General features: G+C 44.0%; 1 protein-coding gene across 1 annotated transcript in view; it reads right to left on the bottom strand.

Moving 5' to 3' along the window:
* Nucleotides 1-13,878, bottom strand: part of DMD (dystrophin) — a 2,615,032-nt gene that overhangs the window by 1,325,708 nt on the left and 1,275,446 nt on the right. Inside the window, exon 34 of the mRNA XM_030202363.1 lies at nucleotides 10,884-11,054. Within this exon, the coding sequence (XP_030058223.1) occupies nucleotides 10,884-11,054 (171 nt within the window). The remainder of the gene's footprint in view (nucleotides 1-10,883; nucleotides 11,055-13,878) is intronic.

The raw sequence follows: 13,878 nt of genomic DNA, 5'->3' as shown, positions 1-13,878 counted from the left end.
CTGTTTGTAGCACCCTCTGCATTTTTAGGGAAATGGGAATTGATATACTGCCTTTCTGAGGTTTTTGCAACTACATTCAAAGCGGTTTACATGTATTCAGGTACTTATTTTGTACCAGAGGCAATGGAGGGTTAAGTGACTTGCCCAGAGTTACAAGGAGCTGCAGTGGGAATTGAACTCAGTTCCCCAGAATCAGAGTCAGCTGCACTAACCACTAGGCTACTCCTCCACTAGCAACATTCCATGTAGAAGCCTGCCCTTGCAGATCACCAATGCGGCCGCTCAGGCTTCTGTACCTGTGAGTCTGACGTCCTGCACGTAAGTGCAGGACGTCAGACTCACAGAAACAGAAGCCTGCGTGGCCGCGTTGCTGATCTGCAAGGGCAGGCTTCTACATGGAATGTTGCTAGTGGAATAGCAACATTCCATGTAGAATCTCAAATAGTAGCAACATTCCATCTAGAATCTCCAATAGTAGCAACATTCCATGTAGAATCTACAAATAGTTTCCACATTCCGTGTAGAATCTCAAATAGGGAAAGGGAACTGGGACCTTTCTGAGGTTTTTGCAACTACATTCAAAGCGGTTTACATCTACTCAGGTACTTATTTTGTACCAGGGGCAATGGAGGGTTAAGTGACTTGCCCAGAGTCACAAGGAGCTGCAGTGGGAATTGAACCCAGTTCCCCAGGATACTTTGGGCTGTGAGTATTCCTTGCCTGTCTGTTGTTAAAAACCTCCTAAGTCATTGCTCGCTATTTAAAAAAAAAAAAAATTCTTCCTTCTCTAAAGACATTTGTCCTCCAGTGGCCAAATTTGGGTGACTTGACCCCCACTGTCACCATTTAATGTAAAAACATATATATCTTTTGTGCATTGTGGACTGTGTTGACGGTATCATTGTTAATAATTATGCTTTCTGTCATGCAGAAACCGTGACAGACAATACAGCGTCGCTATTTATAGCAGATACAAGGACTTTTAACTAAGCAATGCTTACTGCATAGCAAAATAGATTATTCAGGAGCACATTAAAAGTGCCCATGAAATTTAAATAAGCTTTCCTCGCTTTTTATTTTATATAAGTTTAGGGGGAAATATAATGATTCAGGGATTCTTTATGGCAAGAGAGAGATAACCAGGAAGGTCCCAAAGAAATGCATTAATCACTGAACTCCAACCCGAAGCTGTCTCCCTTCTATGAGCGCCAGCAAACCTAGGCTGGAGTAATAGAAAATATTTCTACAAACAAGCCTTAGCATGGTCGCTGTGGCAAGAGCATAAATCGGCATTATTAGGCAGAAGGAAATAAAACAGCTTTTGACAGAAATGTAAATGTGCCCAAGGCAATGGAAAAACACTGCTTGGCTCAGCAGAAAGGAATCAGGACATTTAACAAAGGACCTCTCTAGGGATTAGTGTTGTGGGGGGTGGGAGGGGACAGGGGTCTGGTGTTCTTTGGAAATGCTCTGAAAAATTGGCAGGTGGTTTCTTGAGCGTTAAAACTAGGTGGGTATGCAATTTGTTGAGTTGATGTGTGGCATCTGTCTTCTGCAGCAGCAGGTAATAGAAATTTTAGAGAGGGCTGGCTGGCAATGCCCCAGCCTCATGGGAAGGCATGGAAAGCACAAGCTTGATGCAAAAGTTTAACAAGTTGTAAAAGCCTGAAGTATAAATCAACATACGCGTCAAGTTTCTCTTACATATGCACACAGCTCTGGAATTCTCTACCAAAACGCCTGAAATCTACGAATAATCATCTAGAATTCCGAAAAAACCTAAAAACTCACCTGTTCAAGAAGGCTTACCCTACAGTATCTGACATAAACACCGAATAATGAAATATGGCATTTTAATCAGGAAAGGGACAGTTTTCAAACCCCGATGCATGATCACACCCTAACATTTTGTCTGAATCACCCCAACCTATTTACTGATACTTCTTTACTGTACTTGTCACTCTGATAGTACCCCTATATCTAATCCTATGAACCCATCTACCCAACACATATCCAGAAGACAACGACAATGACTCAGACTACGTCTCCCACCAAATTTTTCCTATGCTTTTCCCGTGTCCCATCCCCTTCCCCCTCCTCTACCCCTCCTCCAATGCTCACCTTCCCCTTGCTCATACCTCTCACACTCCCTTCACCTTTCCCTATCTCTACCTACCTATCTCTTCTATTACTCTGTTATAATTAACTTATATTTTCTCTATCAATACTTTGTAATCCTTATTATTATTTAAGCCGCATTGAACCTGCTTTGAGTGGGAAAGCGCGGGGTACAAATGTAATAATCCTATATAATAATTCTCGCCTCCAATGTTCTAAAACCTGGCTGCCTGTGTCCGTAACTTTCTGGGTCTCTGAAGCCTCAGCTGACGTCACGACCCACGATGCATTACGCCAATGGCGTAATGCGTCGTAACATCAGCTGAGGCTTCGGAGACCCAGAAAGTTACAGACATAGGCGGCCAGGTACGCAACGGCGGCTGCGGAGGTTTGGTGGCGGGAAGGCGGGCTTGAGATGGTCGCGACGGGGGTCAGGAACTCCGAGAGGGGGTTCCAATTTGGAGGGAGGAAGGCAGGGAGGTGGGCTCTGGAACTCGGGGTGGGGCGGGGGGAAAGCGATGGAGGGGTCTGGAACCGGGGGAGGGGGGGGAACCTTGCAAGCGCCCTTTTCCTTCCTGCTTGAAACGGGCCTTTTCTACTAGTAAATAAATAAATATACTGTATTTGTTCACACCGGAGTCTGTAACCACCTCTCCGGAACTTTGTAAGCCACTTCGAGCCTACTAATAAGTGAGAAAAGGTGGGATACAAATGTAAAAAATAAACATCAGCAGAGCCGGTAGCGGGAGGCGGGAATAGTGCTGGGCAGACTTATACGGTCTGTGCCAGAGCCGGTGGTGGGAGGAGGGACTGGTGGTTGGGAGGCGGAGATAGTGCTGGGCAGACTTATACGGTCTGTGCCAGAGCTGATGGTGGGAGGCGGGACTGGTGGTTGGGAGGCGGGGATAGTGCTGGGCAGACTTATACGGTCTGTGCCAGAGCCGGTGGTGGGAGGCGGGGATAGTGCTGGGCAGACTTATACGGTCTGTGCCAGAGCCGATGGTGGGAGGCGGGATTGGTGGTTGGGAGGCGGGGATAGTGCTGGGCAGACTTATACGGTCTGTGCCAGAGCCGATGGTGGGAGGTGGGACTGGTGGTTGGGAGGCGGGGATAGTGCTGGGCAGACTTATACGGTCTGTGCCAGAGCCGGTGGTGGGAGGCGGGACTGGTGGTTGGGAGGCGGGATAGTGCTGGGCAGACTTATACGGTCTGTGCCAGAGCCGGTGGTGGGAGGCGGGACTGGTGGTTGGGAGGCGGGGATAGTGCTGGGCAGACTTATACTGTCTGTGCCAGAGCCGGTGGTGGGAGGCGGGACTGGTGGTTGGGAGGCGGGGATAGTGCTGGGCAGACTTATATGGTCTGTGCCCTGAAAAGGACAGGTACAAATCAAGGTAAGGTATACACAAAAAGTAGCACATATGAGTTGGGATTCTTCTTATCTTTCCATCACAGTTTGGAATCAACAGAAAGTTTGTGCCTTCAAGTACGTTTAAACCTCAAAGTGGGTCATCAGGGAGAGAGAATTATTTCTGCTGTCATTTATTTTAAAAATGTATATAAAGCACTCTCTTACAGCTCTGTGGTATGTACGAATACTTCCGGTAGGGCTGTGAAGAGAAGGAACACGGACGCAAACCTTAATACAGGACATGCAATATATACACAGAGTGGGAGAAATGGTATTGCGGAATGAAATTCATTGCATTGATCGGTACTGCCGTTCATATACAGTCAGAGAAGTTGGACATAATATTCAGTACTTTTTAATCGGGAAGTGAGTGGCAACATTTTTTGGCTCAGTTCATGTTGGGTTCAGTTTCTCTCAGTTCAATTTTCAGTTTCCAAATTATTTGGATCACTCAGATTATTTGGGTTAATTAAAATCAATGAAGCGAGCAATTTTGCACTGTGACAGAGGGTTTCAGAAAAAATCCATTTGTAATGAAAATGCTTTTGCAACTCAACTCACTGGAAGGCATCTATCGACAAGAGGCAACAGAAGTTCAAAGCATAAGTGACATAAGACCCTACAGAACCAAAAACGGTGGTGTTAACAGTGACATGAAGACTCCAAGCCACCCTGGCAGGGGCATACAGGCCAGTCTTACCATTAGGCAGTTGCCTAGGGCAGCAGCTTCTTGGAGGGGGGAGAACAAAGAGCGCAGTCAAAGCAAAACAATAGGTCCTGACAGCCACACAAACTCAAGGAACCAGCGGGACACATTTTAACCTAAATTTTTATAGGATGTTTGTGCGTTGATCATGATTGTTGAGTTTATATCAAAGTTTGGGGGGGGGGGGGGTGCAGGTTAGGGATCTGAAAGTTAATATGTGAAGGGGGGAATAAGGCTGAAAATTCACCCGGGGCCCTTTTACTAAGCCATGGTAGGGTAACACGCAAGTAGCACACGCCAAATCGACCAGATGACCACAGAAGGGAATCGGGGATCACCTCCCCGTACTTCCCCAGTGGTCACCAACCCCCTCCCACCCTCTATGCCAGCTTGAAATGTCATACCCAGCTCCGTGACAGCAGTATGCAGTTCCCTGAAGCAGTTTTAGTGGGTGCAGTGCACTTCAGACAGGCGGACCCAGGCCCATACCCCCCCCCCCCACCTGTTACACTTGTGGTGGTAAATGGGAGCCCTCCAAAACCCACCCAAAACCCACTGTATCCACATGTAGGTGCCCCCTTCACCCATAAGAAAGAATTTATTTCAAGGTCTACACAATGATTCATAAGATCACATAGCTACATGAATGACTTGATTGACCTTCCAATTAGAAACAGATCAAGGTCCTCACGTAACTATCTTAATTTACACATTCCCAACTGCAAAGGAATTAAATACAAAACCTACTATGCATCCAATTTCTCCTTCTTGGGCAGCCAGCTTTGGAATGCTCTACCAAGATCCATCCGAACAATAAATGACTATCTACCCTTTAGGAAATTGTTAAAGACGCATCTCTTCAAGCAAGCTTACCCTAACGACCCTACTTAATCCTATCAGCCCACTGATTCTACTCCGCTCTGACAATGACACTACCTCTGACAACGATTATACCTTTTAACCTTGTCTCCTAATACCCTTATACTCATCCTCCAATCGTTTCTTCTCCATCTTCCTATCCCATTCCCCTCCCAATCTCCTCTCCTTTTACCTATCTATCCTTGATTACCTTCTCATATCCAACCCATACATTCTTCAAACCTTACTATTATTATGTTATTGTAGTTTGTAATATTCTCATTACAAGACTCTGGAATGCTTTTTCGTTACTATGTAAGCCGCATTGAGCCTGCTGTATGTGGGAAAGCGCGGGGTACAAGTGTAATAAATAAATAAATAAGGGCTATGGTAGTGGTGTACAGTTGTGGGGAGTGGGTATTGGGGGGGGGGGATTTGGGGGGGGGCTCAACACCCAAGGAAAGGGAGCTATGTACCTGGGAGCAATTAATGAAGTCCACTGCAGTGCCCCCTAGGGTGCCCGGTTGGCGTCCTGGCATGTGAGGGGGACCAGTGCACTACAAATGCTGGCTACTACTACTACTACTACTTAACATTTCTATAGCGCTACTAGGGTTACGCAGCGCTGTACAAATTAACAAAGAAGGACGGTCCCTGCTCAAAGGAGCTTACAATCTAAAGGACGAAATGTCAAGTTGGGGCAGTCTAAATTTCCTGAGTAGAGGTGTAGTGGTTAGGTGCTCCTCCCACGAGCAAATGGCTTGGATTTGGCCGGTTTTGAGATGGCCGGCCTCGGTTTCCATTATTGGCGAAAACCAAGGCCGGCCATCTCTACGTCCGGCCATCTCAACATTTAGGTCGACCATCTCTAAGGTTGACCTAAATGTTGAGATTTGGCCGGCCCCGACCGTATTATCGAAACGAAAGATGGACTCCTATCTAGTTTGATAATACGGTTGGCTCCGCCCCTTCCCGGGGCCGTCTCCGGAGATGGGCGCCCTTATAGATGGGTGCCCCCGTTCGATTATACCCCTCCTTCTCACCACCTCAGTGGGTGGCGGTAAGAGCTCCTCACCGCAAGGCCATGCGGTAAGAGTTCTCTTACCGCATGGCCATGTGTGTATAGAGGATTTTTTTTACCTGCTGTGCTATAAAGGGTCCTGGCGCGTGAGAAAAACAGTCCCCACCGCTAGCCTAGGGCCCTTTTTCATGCAGCTTGGTAGAAGGACCCTTAATTTACATATATATCTCGGATCTACATTGAAACTCCAGCGCCATACACAGAACCCGGGTGATAGCACGTATAAGTACCTGCGCCGACACGTGGTTATATAAGCAAATTCTATGCAGGTGTTTCTGGGACATAGTTTGGGTGACTAGAGGTCGCACATTCCGGGGCCCTTTTACAAAGGCACACCAAAAAGTGGCCTGGAGTAGTGTGGGCGCTTGTACTGGACACATGCTGGACCATTTCTCCACCACTTCTGGAAAAAAGGAGGTTTTGGGGGGCCGGGAAATGGACGTGCAGAAAAATAAAAAACAGCGTGTGTCCGTTTACGGCCTGAGCCCTTAAGGCCACCCACTGACTTAGGGGTAAGGGCTCACGCGTTACCCATGCGGTAACCGTCCAGCACGTGCCAACTGCTGAATACGGCTGAGAACGCCCCCCCCCCCCCCCCACGGTAGGAAATAGAAAGTTATTTTCTACCGCGGGTTTTCGGCATGTGCCAAACTCAGATTTACCGCCCGTCGATTTGATGTGCGCTGTACGTGCATAGGCCGTTATATGCCTTTGGAAAAGAACCCCTTGTAAAAATACTTGAGTATATATGTAGAGTCTACACAGGTGTAAATTGATGCACTGGTCTATATTATAAGGACACACACAAGTCAATATTCAAAGCCATTTGTCATGATTTCTTTTAAATCTAACAAACTTACTTTTGGTAACTGGCTGGAACCATTTGATCATGCGGGTATTTGTGTGTTTTGCTTTTACATTTTTTCAAGCTTCGTTTTTGCAGTTGCAAATCTTTTCCTTGGTGCCTCTTGTGTTCTTAATGATTTTTGGATGAATGTTCTTTTTGATGGAAATCATGATTCGGGAGTTTTGAGTTATGATTATTTGCTATGTGTTATAAGGTACTTTTTGTTGTTTGGTTTTCTTAGGATTTCCTCTATTTAGTTGGCTTTTTGATACTTTTTTAAGATAATGTTTTTTTAAAGATTTGAATTTTGTATTGTATTATTTATATTTATACAACTCAATTAAAAATGATTAAAACACATCTATTCATGGAGGCATTTGCAAATTGAAGGAATGGAGATTTTATAGTTGACTGGAGACATTAGTTACTATGTAAAGGAGCTAATGGACTGTTTTATTGTTGTTCTGTTTATTGTTGATCTGTTTTATGATTACAGTATGTATGTATTTTTTTGTAATCCACATAGGTTGTACGCAGAATATACATAAATAAACTAAACTAAAATGTTTGAACATTATTTGATATATGTATTTGTGTTTTTATTCAATTGTTTTTAACAGTATTATCAGCCTCTGTGTCGGGGGAGGGGGTTAATGTATAGGCAGCGTGGAAGACCTGATGGTTATCAGAGAAGCAGATACCTTTCATTTTAACTTTATGTGATGAGGTCTTTGGATAGCAGTACTCACCTCTCTGCCTGGATAGTCCTTACTGCTTGTTTTCTAGATTATACCTGAAAACTTTTTATTTATTGATTTATTTAAAATCTCTTCTAATCATCCATCTATAACTCTAGGTGGTTTACAAATAAACACGCAAAATCAAAATCTAGCAACACACAAAGTAATATGAAAACACAACACCAATGACAATAGTATTCAAAAATAAAACAAGTAAGTTACTTCAATAAAGATTACTTAGCAGTAAATGCAAATCGGAAAAAAGCCTGCGGAAATAAATTGGATTTCAAGTGCTTTCAAAAAGAAAGTAAAGATTCCATGTGATGTAAATTCAAAGGCAATAAATTCCAAAGTGTTGGGCCAGTAATTATGAACATAGAATTTCTATATTTATTTAGATTTTGCTCACACTTTTTTCAGTGGTAGCTCAAGGTGAGTTACATTCAGGTATTCTGGATATTTCTCTGTCCCAGGAGGGCTCACAATCTAAGTTTGTATCTGAGGCAATGGAGGGTTAAGTGACTTGTCCAAGATCACAAGGAGCAGCAGCGGGATTTGAACCAGCCACCTCTGGATTGAAAGACCAGTACTCTAACCACTAGGCAACGCCTCCACTATGGCAACATTCCATGTAGAATCTCAAATAGTAGTAACGGAATCTCAAATAGTACCAACATTCCATGTAGAATCTTCAATAGTAGCAACATTCCATATATTTATTTAGATTTTGCTCACACCTTTTTCAATAGTAGCTCAAGGTGAGTTACATTCAGGTATTCTGGATATTTCTCTGTCCCAGGAGGGCTCACAATCTAAGTTTGTATCTGAGGCAATGGAGGGTTAAGTGACTTGTCCAAGATCACAAGGAGCAGCAGTGGGATTTGAACCGGCCACCTCTGGATTGCAAGACCAGTACTCTAACCACTAGGCTACTCCTCTGCTAGCAACATTCCATCTAGAATCTCAAATAGTACCAACATTCCATGTAGAATCTTCAATAGTAGCAACATTCCATATATTTATTTAGATTTTGCTCACACCTTTTTCAATAGTAGCTCAAGGTGAGTTACATTCAGGTACTCTGGATATTTCTCTGTCCGAGGAGGGCTCACAATCTAAGTTTGTACCTGAGGCAATGGAGGGTTAAGTGACTTTGCCCAAGATCACAAGGAGCAGCAGTGGGATTGGAACCAGCCACCTCTGGATTGCAAGACTGGTGCTCTAACCACTAGGCCACTCCTCCACTAGCAACATTCCATCTAGAATCTCAAATAGTAGTAACGGAATCTCAAATAGTACCAACATTCCATGTAGAATCTTCAATAGTAGCAACATTCCATATATTTATTTAGATTTTGCTCACACCTTTTCAATAGTAGCTCAAGGTGAGTTACATTCAGGTACTCTGGATATTTCTCTGTTCCAGGAGGGGCTCACAATCTAAGTTTGTATCTAAGGCAATGGAGGGTTAAATGAGTTGACCAAGATCACAAGGAGCAGCAGTGGGATTTGAATCGGCCACCTCTGGATTGCAAGACCAGTGCTCTAACCACTAGAACACTCCTCCACTCCACTCATACACATCCTCCACTCCACTCATATACATCAAGTCTAATATTTCCAAAGCTTTGGACCTCCAACGGAGACTGGCTACTTGACCATAAAGAGTGAGTAGGTGTATAGATCTTCAAGGTGGCAGCAAGACAAGATCGAGTTTTATCAAGTAGGTAAAGAAACTAAGGATTCTCGCCTTGAGTCTTACAAGCTGGCCAGCTCAGATGTCCACTGGATATGGTGATATGCTGATATTTTTTACTTTTATTTCTAAGGATAGGTTGTCATTTTAAATAACATATCCAATGTTGTTTCAATAATAGTGCACACTCCTTCCCAATAGTGAAATCACCACATATGCACAAATCATTGTACAGGCACAAACTTGTGAAATGAGTGCACTCTCATTCCAAGTAGTGAGCACTATTACAGGAAACTAACAAAAAACCAAAATGGGTAAATGAAAACAAAAGAAAAATCCCCATAAATAGCACAGGAAATGACCAAAATGAAAATTGTTTCGCTGCCCATCCCTATTTATTTCTCGATTGTCTTTCCAATTTTAGATCAAGGCATCTCATAGGATGTTTCCAGGTATGATGTAAACCTGCCTCAGAGCTGCATGTCTTGTACAACTGGACAGGAAGATTTTTCTATTGAGAAGGAAAGAAATAGATTGCATCAAACCAACGTACAATCTGGGTCAGACATACTTCACCAGCCGACAGATGAAAAGACCTTTTGTCCATTCTAGGTCTCTTTCAAATAAAGCTTGGTTGAACTGCACCATTGCACGGTTATCACATTTAGCAGATGCTATCACAATAAATCCCGTTGGTATTGTACTGCCACGTAAAGCAAAATTACAAAACCTAGTAACATAGTAGATGACGGCAGAAAAAGACCTGCATGGTCCATCCAGTCTGCCCAACAAGACAACTCATATGTGCTACTTTTTGTGTATACCCTACTTTGATTTGTACCTGTGCTCTTCTGCCCAGCACTATCCCCACCTCCCAACCACCAGCCCCTCCTCCCAACCACCGGCTCTGGCACAGACCGTATAAGTCTGCCCAGCACTATCCCCGCCTCCCAACCACCAGCCCCTCCTCCCAACCACTGGCTCTGGCACAGACTGCATAAGTCTGCCCAGCACTATCCACGCCTCCCACCACCGGCTCTGGTAAAAATAAATCTTCAGAACTCAAGAACTCATCATCCCCTCCTTCCTCAAAAGGAAACTCACGGTTAGGCATGATCCATGTGATCTGTGCATACAGCCTGCATGACTGTACCTTGCCATTTATATGGGGTTTTTTTTTTGCCTATGATAAAGAATAGATCCTCTTAAGACCAAGAGATTGGTCAACAGGATCGTCTATCACTTGTGCGTTGGTTTTAATCCTGGCACTTTGAGGCGTTTTTCACCCCCATAAAGTTTCAAAATAAATAAAAAACATATTATAAGGGATCATATACCTTCTTTCTGATAGCAGTGGGAGGCATTTTCATTACGATATAGTATTTGGCTACTTCCACCACCACTCCATAAGACATTTAGCTGACTATACCTTGCTCCAGGCAACTTCCGCATCAAGACCTCTAGGCATTCCCTCTTCTGCCGACCTTCTGGTCACCTCGGCATCCGTTACAGCCAACCACTCCGTCAACGCACTCATCTCCTTCCTTAACTTCCGAGACAACTTCAAACATTTTTCCAGCTCCTGCTTCTTTTCTGTTACCTGCAAAGTAAAGCAACACGTTTAGACTATAGAGCCCTCGATGCTAAAAATAAACGCCCTTGGTTGGATTAACCGAACCTCTTCCTTCTTCTTACTTGAGGAATTTTGGTTTGAAACTAAAGAATTGGCATGCATTAAAAATATCAATGAAGCATGTAGGGATAATACATTTTACGTACCACGTAGAGGGGCATTTTCGATATGACGTCTAAGTCTGACTTTGGCCGTTTTGCAAAAAACATTCAAAATCTGAATAGGAAAGAAGGTCATTTTCAAAAAAGAAAAATGTCTATCTTCTTTTCTTTTCTTTTTTTTTTTTCCAAAATACTGTTTTGAACAAGGTTTTGTGGTTTGGTCCATTTTTGGAAAATAAAAGTGCAAAACGCACAACAAGCTATTGGGATGTAGGAGGAACCAGCATTTTTAGTAGACTGGCCCCCAGTCATGAAGGAAAGAAATAGGGCACCCTAGGGGGAAGTGCAGTGGACTTCATAAAATGCTCCTAGGTGCACGTCTCACCATTGCTCACTTATCTTGTCTGCTGAGCACACCAAAACCCACCCAAAGCCCACTACCCCCAACTGTACACCACTACTGTAGCCTTTATGGGTGAAGGGGATACAGTGGGAATCTGGTGAGGGTTGGAGGGCTCACAGTTTCCTCCACAAGTGTACCAGGTAGGGAGAGGTATGGACCTGGGTCCACTTATTTGCAGTACACTGCACCCAACACTAGACTACTCCAGGGACCTGCATGCTGTTCTTATGGACCTGAGTATAACATCTGAGGCTGGAAAGTAATATTTTTAATCACATTTTGGGGGGGTTGGAGGTGGGTTAGTGCCATCTTGGGGAGTAAGGGAAGGTCACCCCTGATTACCTTCCCATACTGGGAAAGACCAAAGGTCCATCGAGCCCAGCATCCTGTTTCCAACAGTGGCCAATCCAGGTCACAAATACCCGGCAAGATCCCAAAAATATACAAAACATTTTATACTACTTATCCCAGAAATAGTGGATTTTCCCCAAGTTCATTTAATAACAGTCTATGGACTTTTCCTTTAGGAAGCTACCCAAACCTTTTTAAAACTCTGCTAAGCTAACCGCCTTTACCACATTCTCTGGCAACGAATTCCAGAGTTTAATTATGCGTTGGGTGAAGAAACATTTTCTCCGATTCATATTAAATTTACTACATTGCAGCTTCATCGCATGCCCCCTAGTCCTAGTATTTTTGGAAAACGTGAACAGATACTTCACATCTACCCGTTCAACTCCACTCATTATTTTATAGACCTCTATCATATCTCCCCTCAGCCACCTTTTCTCCAAGCTGAAGAGCCCTAGCCGCTTTAGCCTTTCCTCATAGGGAAGTCGTCCCATCCCCTTTATCATTTTCGTCGCCCTTCTCTGCACTTTCTGATCACAATCAAAGGGGCCATTTTACTAAGATGCGTACAACGTGTGTCAAATTATAACTACTGCCCGGCTACCGCATGCCCTGGGCGGTAAGTCTAATTTTGGCGCACATCCAAAACGCGTGGCAGAAAATAATTTCTATTTTCTACTGTGTGGAGTTAACCGGGTGATACTTGGCAGTGTACGCGTGCTGACAATTACCACCCGATTAACGCCTGAGACCTTACCACTAAGTCAATGGGTGGCGGAAAGGTCTGAGGCCCAAAATGGACGCCTGCTGATTTTTATTTTGCCGCATATCTGTTTTTGGCAAAAAAAGGCCTTTTTTGCAGGCGCACTGAAAAATGGACCTACGTGTGTCCAATACATGCGACTACACCAGCACAGGCCATTTTTTGGCGCGCCTTGGTAAAAGGACCCCTATGTTTTTGTACCTTGGGCAAGTGGCTTACCCAGAATCACAGTGAGGCTTGAACCCAGTTCCTCAGGGTTCCAGCCCACTGCACTAAACGTTAGGCTACTCCTCCACTCATATAACTGCATTTCATATTTGAACACAAAGGTTTGGGGGAAGGATGACCTACACTGCTAAGGCTGAGGCTCCGAAATGTTTCCAGTCAGCACTGACCTCCGGTCTGTCAGCAAATTCTTTTTACAACTTTGGTGCTGACATTTAGGGCTAATGTTTTACATGCAGAAAAGGGATTGTGTAAAATTCCACAGCTGACCACATGTTTAGACATATATGTGTTGGCATGATTGCTAGCACTTATACACACGCCATGTGCAGTATTCCCAGGTGCATAGAAGGGGTGAAGCATGGGCGATGTACATGTGTATTTTATAAAAACTGGGCTTTTTTGAGGTGGTGCTTGGGGGGTACTGAGTACCGGCACCTTTGTCATTACATAAGTACATAAGTAATGCCATACTGGGAAAAGACCAAGGGTCCATCGAGCCCAGCATCCTGTCCACGACAGCGGCCAATCCAGGCTAAGGGCACCTGGCAAGCTTCCCAAATGTACAAACATTCTATACATGTTATTCCTGGAATTTTGGATTTTTCTGCTAAAATTGACCCATGGTCCCCAAGTTTTAATGAAAGAGCTCAGGCTCTACACACCAATTCTGCCTTGTCATAGATTCTGTGACTGGTTGCAGGGTTTGGCTATTGTGGGGTGGGTCCCTCAGTGATCACTCCACCCCTGAAGGGTGGCCTTGCATTTGAGTACAGGCACCTTTTTTCCTAGAAAAAATGCACTGTATAAAACACACATGTACACACATAAAGGACATTGGCATTAATGAGAATGTTATGCATGTAAAGGTTTAGAACAGTGAGATATGTTTATAAATGTCTAAATTCTGCCTAAACGCTATTCAGTAAATAACCATTTAACTTCCAC

This window comes from Microcaecilia unicolor, chromosome 4 (genome assembly GCF_901765095.1).
Source record: "Microcaecilia unicolor chromosome 4, aMicUni1.1, whole genome shotgun sequence".
Lineage (NCBI taxonomy): Eukaryota > Metazoa > Chordata > Amphibia > Gymnophiona > Siphonopidae > Microcaecilia > Microcaecilia unicolor.
Note: the sequence above shows the minus strand (reverse complement) of the source record. Positions and strands in the feature narration are given on the sequence as shown.